Consider the following 20,830-nt stretch of genomic DNA (forward strand, 5'->3'; position numbering starts at 1 on the left):
AGGCTTTTAGATTCATAAGAGCTTATTCGAGCTCTCACCAGTGACAGAAACCCAGAATTACAGTCTCATGTCAGTAGATGGATCACAAATGCCAAGCCCGAGGGACAAGGGATGAGGCCCGTGCAAAATTAAACGTGGTTTGCAGGAGCAGGGTTCACACCATGCAGGTGAGGCATCTGATGACATCTATTAAACCAAGTGTCTACTAGCAGGCTGTTGGCAGAGTGAGAAAAGCAAACGTATCTCAGAGCTGTGGTTAGAAGTGAAACCCAGCGGGGTGAGGGTTAAACGACTGAGTTCTCTCCCAGAGCAGCTGCCACAGTCTCCGAGAGCAGAGCTGCTGTGTCCCCCAAACCTCTGGTGCATGAGGGCTGAGCCTCTGTGACCCTCGCAGTCCCCCGCCCCTCCCAGAGCATCTGTGTCCTGCTGCTGCACATGCATGTCACACTCACACACACATTCTCTCCCAGGGTTTAATGGGAACTGTACTCCATACCAGAGCTCCCCTCTAGTACATTAGTAGCCTGGCTCTTACCTTCCTCAGAGCAAAGTCTTTGGCTGAACCAAGTGAAATAAGGGCTCAGAATTCCACAGGCTTGGGTTTGGGCCCTGAGTCACCACTTTAAACCAACTTCGTGATTTCAGTTATAAAAATAAAAACAAAAAACTCATGAAAATACCACCATTATTCTTAGAGGACCCACACCAAAAATAAATCAGCCATAACTGGGGAAAGCAACCCAAATTTCACCTTATGGTTGATTACCAGATTTTCAGTTGAACTAAAGACTAATTGCTTCCGGGCCATGATTCTATATGCAAACTTACTCTGAGTGAACACCATGGTTTACCAAGCAATGCATTGGGGATTTCACGTTAGAATAGGAAGTAGCCTAACACATGTGCATGGTAGTAATTACTGTAAAGTCAGACCTTGTAAACATGTTTAAATCTTCTCTTTCATAAAGCTGTAAACTCTTGTCTCTGAGGATGTGGTATTTCCTTATAGTTGTTCATAGAGAAGGCTTCATCTACATGTGGGGAATAAGCCGAAGAATTTATGTTTCAGTCTCTGTAATTAACAAAAGTATAAAATAACTCATTTGCTTCCTGAAGAAACTGTCATTATCACTGTTAAAAGGGGGTTTGCCTTTTCTAAAGAATGGCAGATGTCAACGGCACTGAGCAACACAAGAACTTTCTAACTATTTTGGTATCAGATGAAGAATGTTAATTGCTATTTTCTGGCTTAGGTTCCTCAGGTCTGTAAGATTTTATTGCAATTATATTTACATTTTTGTTTGTTGTTCCTTCCTAACCAGTAGCCTTGGATTTCAGGGTTCTCTCCAAGGAGGACACCTCACTATGGAACCTCAGCCCTGCTTCCTTCTCTGGCAACCAGTGAGCAATGGCTGCAAATGACCAATAAGCCATGGCCCATTCTCCCCGAGCCTCAAGATCACATTTCACCTCACAACCTGCTACCCGAGGACATGCTCTGTTAACTTGGGTTTCCCACAGTCTCACTCTGGTGCCTCTCTCTGGCCTTGGTGACCAGACATGGTTTGGCTTGATCCTGTCTGATGACTGTCCACTGCACTTGGCTGTGACCTGTCCCCTACTTTGAGCTCATGAACTTCACCTCCAGCCTTAACAGTATCTCTGCTCCCACCTTCCAGGCTTCCCCTGGAGCATCCAAGCCCTCAAGGCTCGACAGGAACCTGGTGACATTTTCCTCAGCCTCCTTGAGCAATCTTTCTTGTCACAAGTTTCTTGGAGCTTGGCTTGCCTTCTACCACTATGATCAATGCCTCTTTGTATTTGAAGAGCATTATATTTTGCAATATGCCTCCATGTGCCTTTGTAAGGTAGGCATTCAGTGGTTTGTATCTATTCTGAAGACAGAACCAAAATTCCAAGAAGTTAAATGATTTCTTCAAAGCGAAGATGTAAGAATGGACAGTAATGATCTAATTCTTTACTTCAGAAAAAAGTGTCAGAGGAGAGAGAATATGCTGTTCTGTGGCTTTGGTGAGAGAGGAAGGACCCATAGCCAAGAAGAGTGGGTAACCTTTAGACAAGGGAAAGGCATACCAGGAGATTCTCCCAAGAGCCTTCTGATGGCACATAGTCCCAGACTCATTATAGACCTCTGACCTCCAGAACTAAGGTGATACATTTTCACAAAATCACAACGTTTGTGGAAATTTGTCACAGCAACCACCAGAAACTGACACAGCTGTACGTCCTGTTTCCTGGTGTTTGTAACATAAACTGTGAACTCGGTGGCATTGCTGGGGGCTTGTCTGTGGAAGTCCCCACCAGTCTCATGGAGTTTCTGTGTGCTGACAGACATTATATTTATTCATAATCTTCATATACATATTCAGGGGATATATAACCTCTCTGGATCTGTGTTAACAGAAAGATAATAGGATGTGTGAATATATCCTATCTTTCTATTAACATTATAATTATAACAGGAATATTAAAAAAAAAAAAAAAAAGCATCCATTCATACTCCATGGTCCCTGGGGAAAAGCGGGCAGCAGCAGACACAGGGCTCAGCCTCAGCTCCTGTCTGCTGACGGTCTGTTGGCCAGGGTGAGTCCATGACCAGTGAGACTGGAGGGGTGATATGATCACCTGCCCTTGACCTGAGGAAATGGGAGCCACTGGGAAGGGCGGGAACAGTGAGACTGTGGGAGTGTGCCCAGGGGCACTCTGCCTGCAGGTGCACACTTGTGGTTTTCCTGGAAGTTAAGGTGTTGAATGGAGAAGGCTCCATGGGCATCATCTGTCCTCATCTGACTGTAGGCTGAGATGCAGTTCTAATGACAAACATGGCTCCTGCACAACCCGTGGAAGCTGGTGCCAGTCACCGACCCCTGTGGGCATTCCTGGACCCTGACAGATGGGAGTTTTGAGGATGAAAACTAGTATCAGTCTGCTCATCTGGAATATTAAATGGGTCACTTAACAAATTTCCAACAGACTTCCCCGAAGCTACTGCAGAGGAGAAGCATGTTGTGGATGGAGGACCGAGAAAAGGTGCCCGCACTGTCCAGGCCTCGGCTGAGCAGAGACTGTGGGGGAGGGGAAGGAGTCATGTCAAGTAGGAAAGGACTATATGAGACTTCCAGGTGCTCCACACACTCCCCACAGGACGCTGAGGTAGCTCTAGGTCCCAATGCAGTGTCATTGGGCCATTGATTGGCAGGTGACAGAGCAGTGCTTTGGCTCCAGAGCTTCTGGCTTCCCCACCAGATCTGGGTCATCGTCAGAACCTACTGTGTGGGCCAGAACCCGGGGCAAACACGTTCATGCTCCATGCCCCATCAGTGTCTAGGTCTTTGAGAAAAAAAACTATCTAAAAATCAATAAACATCCTCTTAAAGTACAAAATAAATTATTAAACTTTGTAATTTCCTCAAAGTATATCTTTGCACAGGTAATTTATTAATTGCCTTCTTGTTTAATTAGTACCCAATTCTTAGTAAGTGGTCTGGGGAACTTCCTTGTCCCTTTGATTCGGGGAGTGAAGTGATGTCCCTTGCGTGTGACACTCTTAGATACTCCCTGTACCATACATGTCAATCATACTTTCCCAGTAGCCCATCATGTCTTGGCACAGCCATGGACAAGATAATGCTATTTCTTCATGTTCCATAAACCTCACCTGCCCTCTCAGAATCATTCCAGGTAGCACGTGAAATGCCCGTAGATGATGTGAAACCACATTCATTGAAGATAAATGTTGGCACAAAGCCCCCAAAACTTTGTAGAGAATTATAAGTCATAAATGTGAAAACATCAGCATTTGAAATATTGAGCTCAAGGTGAAGGGCTCAGGGCTCTGGCTAAGGAGCACAATTGTGTCACTTGGTCATGTGACTGGCTTCCCCATAACATTCCTGGGGAATCTTGTGTTTGGCCTTGCTCCCACCTGGGCCAGCATTTCCCCGCCCACCCTGTCAGCCTAAGCACCCCGAGGCCTCACACCCAACAACCTGGCCTGTTGGCTCCAGGAACCTTGCCTCAGCGCCCCTTGAACCAGGAAGGCTCTACTCAATTTCTTGTTGAAGTTCCAAGCTTCCATGGAGTGGTTTCTAGGAAAGAGAATGAAAACTTGTGAGTGAAGGTGAGGCCTGAACAGAGGAAACTGGGAAGGCAGTTATCACGTGAAGCACTTTTTCATTGTTATGCAGGCGGTGGTTATAAAGAGAGATTGATCTGTTTTTCCAAAGCTGTATGGAAATCAGTAAGAGGAAATAGGCTTGCATTAAAACAGGTTTAGGAGACTAGAGAAAAGAATTGCTGATCTTCCAATAACTAGTCTGGGCTACAGTGGTGACTCCCACTGTGGAAATACGTGGAAAATATAGCCTCTGACATATAGAAATAATTCAACAAATGTATGTCTTTTTTACAGTTGTAACTGCACTAACAGCCTATTATTGCCCTACTATTTAGTTGTATTATTTTCCATATGAACAACTGTAAACCTCCGTTTGCTCACACTTTATCTCCACCTCCTTGCCGTCGACCTGAAGGACACAGCCATCTTCCCATGCGCTCCAATTAGTGGAGGTGGCTAGTTTGGGTCTCAGGAGACCGGGCTTCTTGTACTTCCTCCCTGACTATGGGGTTTGGCCTTACAGGGGTTAAGGTCTCAAGGTCCCCTTGACACAAACCTGCTGCTGTTTGGTCGTCGGTGGTGAGGGGGAGGAGAGGGGGCTTCCCTGAGTGAGCCAAACCTGGTTCTGTTCATTCTGCTGCTGCACTGATGACTCCACCTTTGGTGTCCACAGGTCTCAGATGCTTTCCCTCCTGCCGCCAGGAGCAGCAGCAGCCACAGCTGGGAGAGGAGCTGGCCTGAACACAGAGAGAAGGTGGGCATTGCACTCCAGCAGATACTTCTAGTTCTATGTCCAGCTTTTGGAAATAATGGAATTTTGGAAATATTTTCCCTTACACGTTCAGCGTTCCTGGGCTGTTCCACTTGTCTTGTGAGCCCGTGGTTTCCCGTTGCCTTGGTTATAGTAAAAACAGCAGTTATTCTGTCATTTGGTCGGGCTTCATCCAAATCCAGGGACCTCGCCCGCCTGCCCTCTGAGTCCTACTCGGATCCGGGTCAGGGTCACAGCCGGCCATTAACTGCGCTGGACCTGACCCAGGTCCCTGTGGTTCCTGGGTTCTTTCCGCCCAACACAGACAGTCTCTTCTGCACCTCCCCTTTCCTTTCTGTCGGTTTCTTTTCTGATAATAAATATCTGTGCTCAAGTAGAAACTTGGGAAACTAAAGTCAAGTTTCCAAACACCCTGAGGTCAACCTTAACAGTTCAAAGGAAGTGAGACACCTGCCTGGGGAGGGTGGGCAGCCCTTTCTTCCGCCTCCCCCTGGCCTCCAGCGCTGACCTGGCTCTCAGGGGGGAGGAGGTGCGGGGACCTGACTGCCACGCCCTCCCAGCACCGGGAGCGCAGGGGCTGGACGCGTGGAGGGCGGAGCAGAGCGGCGGGAGGTACGGGGCTGGAGGTGCGGGAGGGAGGCGAGGCCAGGGCAGGGCGGAGCAGGCGGGAGGGGCGGGGCGGAGCGGAGCGGCGGAAGGTGAGCGGGCGGGACGGGTGCTGAGCCTCTACCGGGCTGGGAAGGCGGCAGTGCCGGCTGCGAGGAGCCGGGAGCAGGCCCGGGAGCGACTCCACTCGTCTGGGCTCGCTCTCGGCAGTGTCCGGGCCTGGGCGTCAGGTGCGGACGCCGGTGCCTGCCTTGCTCGGACTTTGGAATCGACCCCGGACTAACGCGCCGCAGCCCGGCCTCTCCGCAGCCGGAGCCCCGCGGCGGTGCGGTGGGATGCGCGCGCTGCCCAGCCCGGACGCGCCCCCGATGGAGCGGCTGCTGCCCGGGCCCCCGGACGCGGCGCCGCCCGCGCGCAGGAGCGCGGTGGAGAGGCTGGCGGCCGACCGCGCCAAGTACGTGCGGGCTCTGCCGGCGACGACGGCCCGGGGCCCGGCCTCCGAGGGCAGCAGCCCCGCGGTGGGCGAAGGACAGGCGGTCGACCCGCGGCCCCCGGCCTGCGCCCCCGGCGCCGTGGCGCGCAGGGCGATAGCGCGGAAGCCGCTGCGGCCGGACTCGCTGGTCATGTACCGGCAGAAGTGCGAGTTCGCGCGCGGGCCGGGCGCCGACGGCCTCCAGGGCGGCCTGGCGAAGAAGCTCCTCCCGGGGCCGCGTAAGGACAGGACGCCGACGCCCCCGGAGACGTTCCCGGCGGGAGAGAAGGGCAGGGCCGCGGGCGCGGGGGTGACGCCAACGAAGCCGGGCTCTGCCGCGGCCCCCGCACGTCCCGCGCGCCCCAGCGTCCCGGCCGCACCTCCGGCCGCACTCCCGATCTCCCCCGCGCGCCCCAGCGCCCTGGCCGCTCCCCTGATGTCCCCCGCGCGCCCCAGTGTCCCGACCTCTCCCTCGACGGCGCGCCTCAGCGTCCCAGCTGCACCTCTGTTCTCCCCTGCACGTCCCAGCGTCCCGGCCGCTCCCCCAATGTCCCCTGCGTGCCCCATCATCCTGGCTGCTCCCCCGACGGCGCGCCCCAGCGTCCCGGCCGCTCCCCCGGCCGCACCCCTGACCTCCCCCGCGCGCCCCAGCGCCCCGGCCGCGTCGGGGACTCGCGACGTGCAGGCGGCCAGGCGCAGGGGTCTGCAGCGCTCGCAGTCGGACCTCAGCTCCCGCTACTCCATGTCCGCTGCCGAGTTCGACACCTTCTTCCAGTTCTGCGGGCTGGAGCCCGAAGTGGTGGAGGCACTCGGGCGGGAGAACTTCTCCGCGGGGTCGGACCAGGGCGCCCTCCGGGTCCGCAGCGTTAGCGTCGCCACCTCCGAGGGCGGCTTCTCGCGGCGCAGCTGCGGCGACGAGGGGCTGCAGGAGGAGGAGCTGACGGAGCAGGTGCCCAGCGGCCCCTCGGTCGTGGAGAGGAACGCGCGCATCATCAAGTGGCTGTACACCTGCAGGAAGGCCGCGGAGACGCCAGCGCCACAGCGGCAGGGCCCGCGTGACCTCCGCGCCGAGGCCGGGACCCCTAGGTGAGCCACCGCAGTGTCTTCGCGCACGTCTGAGGACCGCGTGGGTGGCAGAGCTGCGTGGAGCGGTGGGCAGGCCTCTGACGTGGGGAGGGACCCGGAGAGTGAGATGTGGAGTCCGGGCGACGTGACAGCCCAGGTTCCCTCTCCCACGCCCTTGCCTGTGACTGTGCCACCTCTGACGGCCTGGAACCTGATTCTGTGTGGAGCACCAGCCGGCTGGCTTATTCCCATGGAAGAGGAAGCACAGCTGTGCCCCTGCTGTGCTTGGAAATAGCCCGCAGCCCTGCTCCACGTGGCTGGGTGCGTCCTGGGGTTCAGTCAGAGCTGACTTCCTGGAGGGTGGGCCTCGCACAGCCTGGAGGCCTTGGCCAGCCGGCGCTGGGAGGGGGCCCTGCCGGACCTTGTGGGCAGTTAGGCATCATTTAGTGGACAGAGCTCTCTTTGGCTAAATATGTTTCACACTGTTTGAGAGATTTGTCCCGGGGCAGCTCCGTGTACAAGGAGCTTCTGTTGGTGAACGCTGGACCAGGTTATCTCCGTGCCTTTGAGCTCCGAGTGTCCCTGACTCCATAAGCTCATGCGCCTCTAAAGGCCCCACCTGAGGTTGCTTTTGCCCTGAGACACCGGCCCAGGGTTGATGTTGGTTCTTCTCTGCTGAGGAACTAAGGAGTGCTGGTCCCCACAGTCACCTATACCCCTTTCCTGGCACATGTGGGGGCATTTCCAGGGACAGAGAAGGGAGTGCAGGCCGCACTTTTTCAGGGTTCTCTTATGAGAACCAAGAATTTAAAGGTTGCCGAAGCCGGTTTGGCTCAGTGGTGGAGCGTCGGTCTGTGGACTGAAGGGTCCCGGGTTCGATTCCCGTCAGGGGCATGTGCCTTGGTTGCTAGCGTGTCCCCGGTGGGGGGTGTGCAGGGGGCAGCTGGTAGATGTTTCTCTCTCATCGACGTTTCTGGCTCTCTATCTCTCTCCCTTCCTCTCTGTGAAAAATCAATGAAATATATTTAAAAAAAAAAGAATTTAAAGGTTACAGTATTTTTTCTTTTCTATCCTTCAGTGACAACTTGGTATGATTTTTTTAAAATCATGTGATGGAAGTATTTTGTCTGTCCTTGATATAAACTAATTAAGGACATAGTGTCAGGGTTTAGGCTGTTAAGGGAGACGCCACAGATGTGTGTGTCACAGCTTCCCTGTGTGTGAGGGTGGAAGAGACACTTGAGGGTAAGGTCCCTAGGGGCCATGGCCCTAGTTCAGGTGTGAACGTTAACATGGAGGAGAGAGGAGGTCATTGTCTGTTTTGGACCTGGAGGGATCATGACCTAAGTTCCTTCTTATAATTTATTGAAGATTATCTTCCACTAGCATCAGCCCCCCAGTGGGTGTATTAATAAATAGATAGTCAACATTTAAGCACAAAAAGGTTTTCCTGTGTTTTTCATAGACTCTCTTGTTGGCAATGAGGTGAAATACAGGCACTGTGAGTATCTTGGTGTGGAGGATGCAAGTTTTAGGGGCTCAGGTGGTCCCAGAGGGACATGGTCAGGTGCATAGAGCTCTGACCTGGGGCCTGGGAGGCCTGTCTTCTGTCCATTACCACCTTGCACTTAGGGTATCTGTTGTCCATAAAAGGAAGGTAGAGGGAGGGTCTCCAACTCTGTACCTTGTGATCTGTATAGTCAGGTATCTGTGTATCCAGGTTTCCTGATTGGAACCCCCCCCCCAAAAAAAAGAAAAAAAAAGAAAAGAAAGCAGCAATATCTATTGGAAATGCAAAATGTACATTTATAAGTAGGTCCCTCTGCTTTCCAGAGCCCCACCCTGTGCTTTAGGCACATATGGCAGGTGGACTGGAGGGTAAATAGTGCTGAGAACAAGCAATGCACAGACAAACCGAAACAAAACTTGACAACAGGATCATAAAAAGACTCCCCTTTGGCCCCTCTGAACTCAGACCTACCCAGGCTCAGGGCTCCAACATAAAAGCAGATCCTGAGCAGAAGTTGGGATGCAGTCCGTGAGGAACCTTCCCAAGGCCCTGTGTTAGGGCTGAGCCTAGGAAAGTGTTAGAAGTGTGGTCAGCCTGACATGGGAGCAGTTAATGTCAAGGCAGAGAGAACAGACAGGAACTGCTGAGAGTGAAGCCATGCAGAACAGAGAGAGGTTCATGGGGTCACCCTCTTCCTCTCTCTCGATCCTGTATGATTGAGTGGGGGTGGGGGGCAGTGTCCCCTACTATCTGAGCAGAGAAATGGAAAGTCACTGAGTGGGCCCAGCTTTCTCCGCCTCAGCAGCCACCAGCACTGCAGGTATTTGCTTCACAGAACAGAGCTGGAGTCCTGGGAACGTGACCCCAGGAGACCCACGTCTGGGTAGTTGGAGGGTTTGGAGGAGGAAATGAGTGTCTGTCCAGCTCCCTGGGACCGAGGCGACATCTGCTTTTGGTCACAGCCCCCTGGATGGACACCTGCACGCTCCCATGAAGAAGGTCCAGTGGAGAGAGCTGGGTGCAGACTTGGAGCAGGCCCCACCCCTTCTGCTGCGAGGGTCCTCTGGCAGCCGACCTGCCGCCTATCGTCATGGGGTACCTTGTTTGAGACGAATTCCATCACTTCTGGAAGCTGTGGAAGCAGGAATGCAAGCTGAGATTTTTCTCTAGTTTATTAGCACATTTGTGTTGGCATTCATACAGATTCATTATTGGATTTCATGAAAAATTCAGAAAATCAAATTGGTTTGCTTTCTAAATGAAAATAAAAACAAATATAGTTTGCCTGGAGGTTTTTGTCCCAATGGTAGGTAGCGGAATTATTATCAACTGAAATTAAAATATAGCATCCAGAATTAAAGAACAAGTTGATGGGTTATTACCCCTGTGGAGTAAAAATGTCTACTTTTCAAAAGGTAGAGTTCAGAGCTGGGGAATGACTCAGAATGTGCAGTGACCCCATGGAGATCGTAACAGGCAGCTACACGTGGGCGATTTTGTGTTCCGTTTCCCAGTGTATAATTCTCGAAAATTGCTTCTGTGTCTGCTAGCGTTTAGTCATCTTCCTGTCCTTCAAGTTGCTGCAAAGGCAGGTCTGCCAAAATTTCAGTCTCTGCTGTGTGGCTTTGGATCTATGTTACTGATTTTAATACTGTTGTAAGAGAATGGTAACGTGTCCTTTGGGATAAACATTGTTTAATTTTAAGTCAAAAATCTCAAGTGTTTCCCAGCACGCTTCACATCTTCTTCAGTAAAAAAGGAAAGCTGTGGGTCCCAGCCCTGATGGGCAGGACTTGTACATATGCCCTAGGGGTGTAGACACACACACACACACACACACAAACACACACACACACACCCTCACACACACTCACACTCCTGCCTCCTGCTCCTTTGCTGAGCCACCGCTGGGTGGGTTCCTAGCTGGGTCCCTAGCTGAGCCTTTTAGGTGAACAACCTTGAGTAGCTGTGAGGCACCCCTTCCTGTCTTCAGTTAGCCCTGGGCCTTTTAGGGAGATTTGTTTGGAAAGGGTGGGGTTTGTTTGCCTGCAGGTATGTATTTGGGCTGCCTGCCTTGTTTTCTGTTCTGTCCTTCAGCTCTGAGACAGTGCATACTGGCTTTACCAATATTCAGACATTTTCTTTACCGCCCATGAACAGTTGGAGGGAAACTGATTTCAAACATCCAGGAAAAGGCCGCAAGAAGACCGGTATTTGTCTGACAGAGAGACCAGATGGCTCTTTACTAAGGCTGCCAACTTCTTTTCTAAATGTAAAATGCAAAAAGGAAATGTTTGCATTTTTAAACATGTTGGGGTGACATTGGTCAATAGGCTCATACAGGTTTCAGGTGTGCATTTCTGTGATACAAGATAATGCTGCAAATATCACAGAACCGAGGTCTACAGGGAGCCCTGGGGTATAATGTGTGGCCTTGCAGTGTCGGCCTGGACTGGTGTTGATTGATAGCTTTTCTTACTCCTCAGGGGGAGCCTTCCCAACCATGGGGCTCCTTGAAATATGTCCTGGAGGACTGGGGGCCCCAGGGCCATGATCACTGCCACAGGCTTGGTCCAGTGCACCCAAGTGACCACAGGATTGTTTTTTTCCAGGAGTAAAGAACTCTACTGAAGAAGCTTCCAGAACTCCCGAAGGTTGGGGATTCTGAGGAGAAGATGGGTCCCTGGAACTTAGAAATCAAGAATTAGCCGAGTGACACAGCATAAACCCCTGGAGATGCTTCCTTGTTTGAGGTGGACCCACTCTGGCCTCCAGAGTAAACACTTTCAGGGCATCTTTCTGACTTGTTTGCTGGGAGGCATTTTAACAATGTCTCAGTTTACTTAAAAAGCCAAAAGAGTGTGAAAACCAAGCCTGCCATACTGCTTTCAGTTCTCTGAATCCCAAGTTCTGGAACCCAAGTCGGTGTCTCTGCCCCGGGGGCTCACACCTGATGCACACGTCTCAGCATCCTGCGGTGTGTGCACCAGGCATTGGTGGCTGCTTTAATGACTCAGCATGTTTCCAGTCCCTGGAGGGCTCCTCTGTCATTCCCCTTCACGCCACTCCCACTGGGGGGCAGACAAGCACAAATGCCATGAAAAGATGAGTGAGAGCTGAAATACGCTGAAGTACTCTTCTTGTGCAGGACCATTTTGGAGAGGCAGGTCCCATCACCAGCTTTCCTGTTCCTAGCTGTGCGGAATCTCCCGGAAGGAGCCAGGGTCTGGGCTCCGCAGCTCAGGCCCCGCCCCGCCGTGTGTCATCCGTGGTTGGGAGGTGGCACTGGCTCAGCTCTGTGCAAAGGGCACGTTTGCCAGGAGGGGCAGCCTCCGGGTGGCTGGGAGTCAAGGGTCAGATCCTTGTTAATACGGAGTTGGTGTGACCAGATGCTGAGCCGGCTCACAGCACCCGGAGTAAAGAAATAGCCTTCAGGTCAGACCCTGTGAGAGAAATCTGAGTCCATGACGACGAAAAAACTTTCACCTGACAAGTCTTTGAGAGCTCTCGTTGTTTTATCAAAATGCCTCTCTTCACGAAGAAGATTATGGGAGAGAAGAATATGGAGGGGAGAGAAATGAGTTTTTCAATGGTGAAATAGTTCTAAACCAGTTCATGTTGGTATATATGTGTATTTGTTGACTATGATATTATATTTTTGTAATTGTTTTACTAGAAGAGTAGGTCTTTGACTTACTTAAATATTTATTTTTACACAGTTATCAAGTCTCCAAATAGTTTTATTCATGTCACGTAATTTTAGTTTTACTATCCTCTTCTACTTTCTTCTGCTTCGCTTTTCATATTTGCTATCTAATTGCATTTCAATTTTGCCTGTGAGTAGTGTTTTCTGCTCTGCAAAGTGCTCTGGGCAGACAGCTGTTTGCACAGCCCAGGTCTGCATTGGAGGCTGTGCAGCGGACAATGGACCTTTCTCAGTGTGGACTCTGCCGAAAGACAGCACATCCTCTCTCCACCTACCCCCCTGCCCCCCACCCTCCAGTCATTCCTCTGAAACACTGCTGTTCATGGGCCTGCACTTGGTTAAACACGACAGTGTCAGGGATGAGCGTGTTTGAGGGATCTTCTGCACCCCACCCCATCTGCTCATTCGTAGCCGTCCCAGGAATTTTATGCAAAGACTTAAAGTAAAATTGCTTTGTGCCTTTCTACACTCAGAGTGGGATGAACTAAAACTTAGGTCAAGTGTATGTTACTGGTGTAGATTCACCTTCCATAGAATAGATGAAAAAAATCGTTTTTTGAAAAAAAAAAATTGGTTTCTGTTTTAAAACCACCAAGATCTTCCAGAAGCATTTGCACTTGGGGGGATGGGGGGCATGGTGCAGGGGGGAGGGTCCCTGGGAGTGAATTCTGGAGTAGATGAGGGTTGCGCTGAGTGTGTGCTGGGGGCCGAGAAGTCCTTTTCTAACCCAAAACTTGCTGAGCGACTTTGAGTAAACCAAAATTTCACCTCAATCTGAGTGAAGAAAAAGCTTGTAATTGCTTTTAAAAAGAATGAGCAGTAGTTACTGTGGCAGCTCAGTTTCCTTTGTCCATGAAAGAACGGCATATAGAATAACCTATTAAACACAATGGAGAGGAAAAACTGTGGGAGACGTGAGGATCAGGGCCTGTCTTGTCTCATTAAGAGGTGGGTGTAGGCTCCCAGCAAGCTGACAGGAGGGTCCATGTGTGAGGGGAACAGATCCTTGTCCCAAACATTGGTTTCTGGTCTGTGAACTGTGGTCACGGGCCCTGGAGTGACAGGAAGGCTGTACTGATCACTACCCTTTTCCGCAGATGCTTGTTGAGTGTGGTGGCAGTGGGGCCGGTGGGACCATAAAGCATTATACCAGACGTTACTGCGTTTTCTAAACAATTTCTCCTATATGCTTCTTGCAAGGGGAGTACAATAGTGTATATTCTCTACTAAAGAAATAAAGTATTTTTTATCTTTTATTATTATTAATTTATGAACGTGAACCTTGTGGAGATAATCAGCAAGTGTCTGTCCGTGGTCACTTCCCATCTCTTTCCTTCCTTTCTTCTTGACTGTAACTCGTCACGTTACCAGTACAAATGAGGAGAGAAGTGACATCTCGAGTCCCATAGCATGGAAGGCCCTATCAGCAATTTATGACCCGTGTGCCAGAAGAATTTGTAAAACATACCTGACTGTTTACTGAGGGGCACTGGCCTCTTTTCCCTCAGATTGTGAAAACAACAACAAAATAAAACAAAACAAAAAAACAACAGCCAATACAACAATAGCCATCCCCAATTTGCTGAGCGACTTTGAGAAAATTAGGAATGAATTGAATGAATCAAAATAACACCTTTTTTTTTCAGATTAGCCAAAAATATAGATATTGGTGTGTGCAGCACTTTGCTAATTAGTTTATGTGCCGTGAGACGAAAAAGAGTGAACATCATGCTCTAGTTCTTCCTGAGGATGGAATGCGGTAAAAGGTTTTGAATACTTGGGATGTTATTTTTCTTTCAGTGTTTCATCAGTCTTTTGCTTGAAAATAATTTATCTCTGTGTTTTATTAATACCATCACTGGAGAATGAGCACAGATAACACAGCCAGCACAGTTTGTAACCTTTTGCATTACTTAACTTAAGACTGAAGTGTGTTCTTGGTGGCCACTTGGCTTAGAGTTGGTGGGATTGGGCATCAAACCTACTAATCAAGTTGCTGACCTGGGTGTAGTTTATGCCCAAACCTGCCGTATACAGGCATCCAAAGACAGGCATTCTTGAGGAGAATAAGTAGATCACTCTTATTTCCATGAAGACCACAGCCAAGTCCTGGGTGCTGCAAAACTCCATTTAGCTGTGTGGACCCCATAGGAGGTGTGAGCCCTGTAGGAGGTGTGGGCCCTGTAGGAGGTGTGGGCCCCGTAGGAGGTGTGGGCCCCATAGGAGGTGTGAGCCCCGTAGGAGGTGTGGGCCCCGTAGGAGGTGTGGGCCCCGTAGGAGGTGTGGGCCCCGTAGGAGGTGTGGGCCCCATAGGAGGTGTGAGCCCCGTAGGAGGTGTGGGCCCCGTAGGAGGTGTGGGCCCCGTAGGAGGTGTGGACCCCGTAGGAGGTGTGGGCCCCGTAGGAGGTGTGAGCCCCGTAGGAGGTGTGGGCCCCATAGGAGGTGTGGGCCCCGTAGGAGGTGTGGGCCCCGTAGGAGGTGTGGGCCCCGTAGGAGTTGTGGGCCCCGTAGGAGGTGTGGGCCCCGTAGGAGGTGTGGGCCCCGTAGGAGGTGTGGGCCCCGTAGGAGGTGTGGGCCCCGTAGGAGGTGTGGGCCCCGTAGGAGGTGTGGGCCCCGTAGGAGGTGTGGGCTGAACGCAGTTTTCTTTTCTGCCTTCGGGGAAAGATGTTCTTACCTTTCAGTTACCGGTTTTGAAAATTCAGTAACACAAGAAGCAGTGAGGTGATGTACAGTGTCTTGGTGTGGGAATTTTGCTTGCATTTCTTAAAAACATTTTTAATTGATTTCATAGAGGAAGGGAGAGAGAGAAACATCAATGATGAGAATCACTGATTGGCTGCCTCCTACACGCCCACTATTGGGGATGGATCCCACAACCCAGGCATATGCCTTTGACTGGAATCGAACCTGGGACCCTTCAGTCCACAGGACGATGCTCTATCACTGAACCACACTAGCTAGAGCTGCTTGCATTCTTTAGTGATGAAATAAATAGACCTACATTCTAGTTTAGGGTTCCATGTTACAAATATCAAGTAAGAGGGACATTGAGTTCATGGCCAGAAGCTTAAACTCTGGTTGCAGAAGCAGGAGGGAGTCACTGATGGGGAGAAAGCACAGAAACACCAGGAAAGGTGCTCCTACCAGCATGTCCATTATCTCTGCTGCACGGCCTCAAGACGTACAGCTGAGCATCATCTTGGTGTTGTCTCCTTGAAAATCAATATTAAAGTGAGATGCTTTTAAAGGGGAGAATAATCTGTTAATAACTATTCACCTTTAATTCTAAATAAAATATGAATTTCCTTAGCAAGTTGGAACTTGAACTACAGGAGCAGATCAGGAAAGAACTGGGTCTTGGCCTGTGGGATACAATTTTGAGCCTGAGTAGGACACTTCACTACCAGGGCCAGAACACGAAGTTACAGCATCTCCTCACCCATCTTGCTGTCCACCCAGTGGTCTTGCAGCAACGGTGACTTCAGTTAAGGACAAGCCTTTGCTGTGGAGCGGGGTCTGCATGGGGACTGGGCATCCACAGCTGCTTGCCACGAAGAGTTCACATTCTAACAGGAGGATCAGATAGTCTGTCAGAATGGGTGGATGGATGGACAGATAATAAATTGTTAACAGGGAAATAGATTACAGAGATGAGGGGGGCCAATCTGTCTGAACCATAAATGGAACCCCAAATCCAAATTATATAAAAATAAGCAACATGCAAATTATAAATGGTATATTTTTTTACTGAGAGGTTTACTTTAATCCCTGGAGGGCCTTTATCCGGCAGCTTAAAGCTTTGAGGTCTAAACAGAATGAAGAGCAGAACATGTTGCAAATGGGCCTCAGGACTGGGCGCCCTCTGGCCAGAGGCTGTTGTGAAGGACTCCTGGGCTTTCAAAGTAGGGAACGAGTAAAACAGTAGCAAATAAGCAGTGACTCAGCCCTGAGCAGGCCAGGCTGGTACACGGGCCGCGGTTCCCTGAGTGACCCCTGAGGCAATTCTAGGACATGTCCTGGAGGTGAGAGGCAGGGCTCAGGCTGGGACAAGTCAGGCTGACGTGATCAGGATTTGAGGACCGTGTTTGCTAAGCTGTTTGGCAAGTCAGAATTGCAGCATCCAGAGTTCCGAGCGGGGTGTGCACCCAGAGGCCAGGGGCGTGTTCTCACAGGGTTTTCCTTGCAGGTGGTGAGGTGCCAAAGAGAGACTGTCCTTGTGGGCATCTTTTGGGATGGGCAGAGACCCACTCAGCAAGATGGTAAGGCAGGAAATGATGTCAGAAACCCCGTGGCTCCCCAACCAAAGCCCTGGAGTCTTGAGGAAGAAGAACAAAACTGGAGGTATTACACTCCCTGATATCCAACTATACTGACAAACTCTCAAAATCCAAACAGCCAAACACCGGTCCAAAAAGCAGACAGTGGGCCAATGGAACAGAGCAGAGAGCCCAGAGATAAACCACACCCACACAGTCAATTAGTCTGAGACAGAAACAGCAGGAGCCCACAGTGGGTTAAAGACAGGCCCCTCCATAAACAGTGTCGGGAAAACTGGAGCAGGTATATGTAAACGAAATGAGGCTAATAACTTTCTCACACTATGCACAAAAATAAACTCAGAATGGATTGAGGGACTGAGGTATGGAGACACAGTGCAGCTGCTTGGGTTGAAACCTAATGTGTCAGAGAAAGAAGAATTTGAACCCAAATCTGCCTGGTCCCAAAGGCCACTCTGTCTCTCTCTGCACAGACTGGTTTTCCAGAAGTGAATGCCACCCAGCACATGGAAGGATTTACTAACCTACCAAGTGCACAGGCCGATTCAATGGGTCAGAACCTCCACAGATTTGCATATGACTGCTCAGTGCCCCTGTGACCCCCTGCTGGATGACCCAGGCCAGGTCAGGCTGCCTGAGGGTGCTGACGCTGCCCCAACATCCACACCAGTAAACCTCAGAGCAGGAAATGCTCACGTTACTTGAAAGGCTTTCATGTTTAGGTTTCTGTAGATAATTTTATATAAAATGACATGTGTTTAAAAAATGAAAATAAAGAGAAAATAAGAGGGGAACAAACAAGATTTGTCAGAGGAGCCCCGAGCAGTACTGAGTAGGCTCTGGGGCAGGCTACTGAGCCGGTGAGGCCAGTGCACCTCCAGGGTGCTGGGCCCCAGGTGAGCACAGCCCCCAGGTGAGCATGGACCCCAGGTGAGCAAAGCCCCCAGGTGAGCAAGGACCTCAGGGCTGGAGAACCTCGGACGTTCCCCATCACCTCAGGGACATCTGGCAGAATACGATCTTTCTGTGGCTCACCATTAACTTTAGGTGAATGGGAAGTGGCCATGGTTAAAAAGGACAGAACATCTTTAGAAAGTCTGATGCATTTGTCAATTTGTAATTTTTCTCAACAATAGTTAACAAAAGGCCAAGATGTGCACATTCCAAACACCTCCTTGCAGCCCACACCTAATCTCTGGGCTACACACCTGTCACTGTGTTCTGGGCAAGAAGACACATTGAGCACATGCCAACACTGCTGTCAGGCAGGCAGGGGAGGGAGTATAACTCACCCTGTGTGCTGGCTTGGGCTGGGAGGTCGCAGGGAGTCCAGTTCCATTCAGGATGCACCTCATGCCAGCTCTACTTCTGGGTCCTTCTCCCATGGTCAGCTGCCTGCGGTGTTAGGGGCCCTGCCACACAGCCCACTCCAAACAAGAACGTTTCCTGACAAAAATGCACCTGCAACAGAGAAGGGTGTGTGTGTGCACCCAGCCACCGCAGCGCCCACACCTCAGGAGGAGGCTTAAGAGCCCAGGGCCTGGGAGCAGCGGGCTGTGTTCCAGTGCCACTCTGCTGCACCAGGTTTGTCTAAAACCCACTGCTACACAGGAGGCGGAAAGTCTATTCCTGCTCCAGCACCTGCTCCTGTCTGATCAGGCAGCTGCAGAGTATCTGAGCATGAAACCTCTCAGAAGCACAGCCTCTAATGAGCACAAGATGTACAGTCGCCTTTGTGACCGGACCCTGCTGGCTGGTTTGGAAAACCCCTCACTTGTGAGGAAGAATGCCGCCTGCACCAAACTTTGGCCAGAGGCTTCCTGATGGGTCCACGGTGGTGCCAAATCCATCCCTCTACAGGTGAGGTTCAGGATCTGCAGGGACACGAGGGAGCACTCATGTTCTTTATGCTCAAGACCAGAGTGCCTTCTGCACTGACTGCTCTGTCACACCCAGGGAGCGAAGGCCAAAGCACTGGCTTGGGTTCAGGGCCTGGAATGATGTCACTGGGAGAGGACCTTGTAGGCTTTCATTCTAGAGATGGATAGACCTGGGAGCTGGGAGAGCCCGTTCCCCGGGAGCACGGAGCTATGCCAGCACCGAGCTCCTGCAGGGTGACCCGTCACAGTCGGAGTGCCTGTCTTCTCCCTGGTGCTGAGAAACAGGATCGGCATCTGCTTAGGAAATAGCTGAAATGATGGTCTGTAGGTCTGAGCCTTTGTTTCAGAAAACCTCTGTATTAAAGAGAGTGACTAGCAGTCAGTCTATTTTCCTTCTGTTTAGATCTGTGCAATAGAAGCACACAGGTCCAAGAGCACCGACTGAACGACGGGAGGGCATCAGGGCCACGTCCACACCCTCAGTTCACAGGTGACAAAGCTGCGGCGCAGAAAGTAAGTGGCTTTCTCAGCCGTTCTGCGGCCGCAGCAGCTGCCACCAGCTGCCAAGGCCACCCCCAGAGCAGGTGCACCTCCCGGGCCTCACTGCTGGTTTCCACGACTGTGGCCAGCTAAGAAGGAAGTAGTAACAATTCCTTCAGTCACTTAATGAAAACTACAGTTTAGCACGAAAACAAGTTATCTGTAGTGTTCAGGGCAACATAATGCTATAACTAATGGTTCGAAAAATGCCACCGAATGGATTATACAAAAAACAAAACAAACAAACAAACAAACAAAAAAAAAACCAGAGACTGTTTTCAGAACCGAGTTCCTGGTTAATGTGTAGCTCCCTGGATCCCAGGGTCACACCAGTGTGGGTTATGAATGATCTTATCTTTCATTCTTGGGACACACTTCCCACACCCACTGTTCCTCTGTCCCCTTTGTCCAACCAAACACATGCCTGGGCTCTCATGCAAGGTGCACCCTCCACCGGGGCCCTCAGTCCACCTCCTGCCTCCTCACGTCCCTCCATCCACCATTGAGTGACCCCCCTTCTCAGCATCTGTATCCTTTTTCTAGGCGGACGTAGCTTCCCAGGAGCATGCGAAGTCACCCTCCCTGAACCACATCCCTCTCACTGATGGCCTCTCTCAATGAAACAATGATGGAGAGAGGGAAACTGCCCGTGAAGACATCCAGGCAAGGGAACAGAGTGCATGAAAACCCTGTGATGAAAATAATTTCATGTGTAAAACATGAAAAACTATACGTAACCAAAACACAGGGAATGGTGGATAGGAGGAAAACACAGTTGTGGGAAATGGACTAAAGGCAGATTGTGTGTTGCAGATTCAGGACTCGATAAAGAGTATGGATTTTTAAAAAAATCTTAAATCCAACAGGAAATTAGTTAAAATTTAAGGAATTAGATGGCACCATCAAATTACACTGCAGTCAGCACTAGATGAAGAATGTGCTGGAGGGAAGTGGATTCGGTCCCAGGGTGGGATAGCAGTTTGTGTACCTGTAGCTCCTGCGAGGTGAGCCGAGTTAGCAGGACCGTTGGGAGTCTGGATATGGAGGAGGAGGGCTGCGGAGGGGCAGGTCCCTCAAGAGAGGGGCAGAGGGGGAGGGACACAGGCTCAGGACCCATAGGGAGTGGCAGTGTTAAGCCTGGTCGGGCAGGAAGACACTGCGAGACCTGAGGTGGACAGCAAGCCAAGATCACAGCTGTTTTCTTTTCATTTTTTTTCCTTGGTGGGGACAGATGCGTATTCTTTCAAATGTGCTCAGTAAAAGCAGGACTGAAAGTATCAGATTTGACAAGGTTGTGACCATTTTCAGGTAAAGAATCTGTTGTTTTGCTAAGTTTTGGTTTTGGTTTGATTTTGGACAAAGGCAAGCCACACTGGTGTTTGAGAGTGAATTGGAAACAGGTCTTGGGATCAGGTGCATCTGGAGGAGGCCAGGTCATACCTGGGAAGGAGAGGTGGGGCCAGTGAACTAGCCTTGATGGAAGACACAGGCCTGGTCTGTGCTGAAGGGTGACCTGACAGTGGAGGTGGATGTGCAGGGGTCCTAATCGGAGGAGCGGATACCCAGGTGTGTAGGGTGGGCCTCAGCACAGGGGAAGCAGGGATGGAGGTCTGTGCAGGCCCTGCCTCGGTCCATCTGGTGTGAGGCAGGGACCACTGCCTGTGGCCACGTCGCACCTTTGTCACACAGCTGGTGATGTGTCACGGTGTTGTTCTCCGTGGACACCCCGACTTCCTTCTCCACGGACACCCCGACTTGCTTCTCCATGGACACCTCGACTTCCTCCTCCATGGACACCCCTACTTCCTCTCCTGCTTATTTTACTGTAGGTCTCCGCCTCACGGTGCTTTATGAATGTTTGGAA

General features: G+C 50.9%; 1 protein-coding gene and 2 long non-coding RNA genes across 9 annotated transcripts; 2 read left to right on the forward strand and 1 right to left on the reverse strand.

Moving 5' to 3' along the window:
- Positions 1 to 691: 691 nt before the first annotated feature.
- Positions 692 to 5,395, reverse strand: LOC118719678. Its single transcript, XR_006741756.1, has 2 exons — positions 4,695 to 5,395; positions 692 to 1,031 (listed from the first exon to the last, which is right to left on the reverse strand). It is a non-coding gene; the product is annotated as an uncharacterized LOC118719678 (long non-coding RNA).
- Positions 5,396 to 5,583: 188 nt separating this feature from the next.
- Positions 5,584 to 19,167, forward strand: FAM110C (family with sequence similarity 110 member C). Of its 7 annotated transcripts, none has more exons than XR_006741757.1 (5): positions 5,587 to 6,364; positions 6,566 to 7,074; positions 11,176 to 12,155; positions 16,456 to 16,610; positions 18,830 to 19,167. XR_006741757.1 is itself a non-coding variant. In XM_045582237.1 (3 exons), exons 1-3 carry the CDS (start codon positions 5,852 to 5,854, stop codon positions 14,004 to 14,006), a joined length of 1,113 nt encoding a protein of 370 aa, XP_045438193.1. In that variant the 5' UTR covers positions 5,584 to 5,851; the 3' UTR covers positions 14,007 to 14,195. The 7 variants fall into 7 exon arrangements, 3 of the variants coding, with proteins under 3 accessions (XP_045438193.1, XP_036295286.1, XP_036295284.1); XR_004988236.2 differs by lacking the exon at positions 18,830 to 19,167 and adding an exon at positions 17,511 to 17,702 and having other exon boundaries at positions 16,456 to 17,476; XR_004988235.2 differs by lacking the exon at positions 18,830 to 19,167 and having other exon boundaries at positions 16,456 to 17,702.
- On the forward strand, positions 7,332 to 8,791 carry LOC118719682. Its single transcript, XR_004988238.2, has 2 exons — positions 7,332 to 7,866; positions 8,101 to 8,791. It is a non-coding gene; the product is annotated as an uncharacterized LOC118719682 (long non-coding RNA).
- Positions 19,168 to 20,830: the final 1,663 nt, after the last annotated feature.

The sequence above is a fragment of the Pipistrellus kuhlii genome, unplaced genomic scaffold (assembly GCF_014108245.1).
Source record: "Pipistrellus kuhlii isolate mPipKuh1 unplaced genomic scaffold, mPipKuh1.p scaffold_m20_p_150, whole genome shotgun sequence".
NCBI classification, from domain to species: domain Eukaryota; kingdom Metazoa; phylum Chordata; class Mammalia; order Chiroptera; family Vespertilionidae; genus Pipistrellus; species Pipistrellus kuhlii.

Coding starts and splice junctions, on each gene's coding strand:
- FAM110C (XM_045582237.1), top strand. CDS start 5,852: ATGCGCGCGCTGCCCAGCCCGGACGCGCCCCCGATGGAGCGGCTGCTG. Junction 6,365..6,565: donor CGCGCCCCAGCGTCCCGGCC/GCACCTCCGGCC, acceptor ATCATCCTGGCT/GCTCCCCCGACGGCGCGCCC. Junction 7,075..13,915: donor GCCGAGGCCGGGACCCCTAG/GTGAGCCACCGC, acceptor TTTTTTTTTCAG/ATTAGCCAAAAATATAGATA.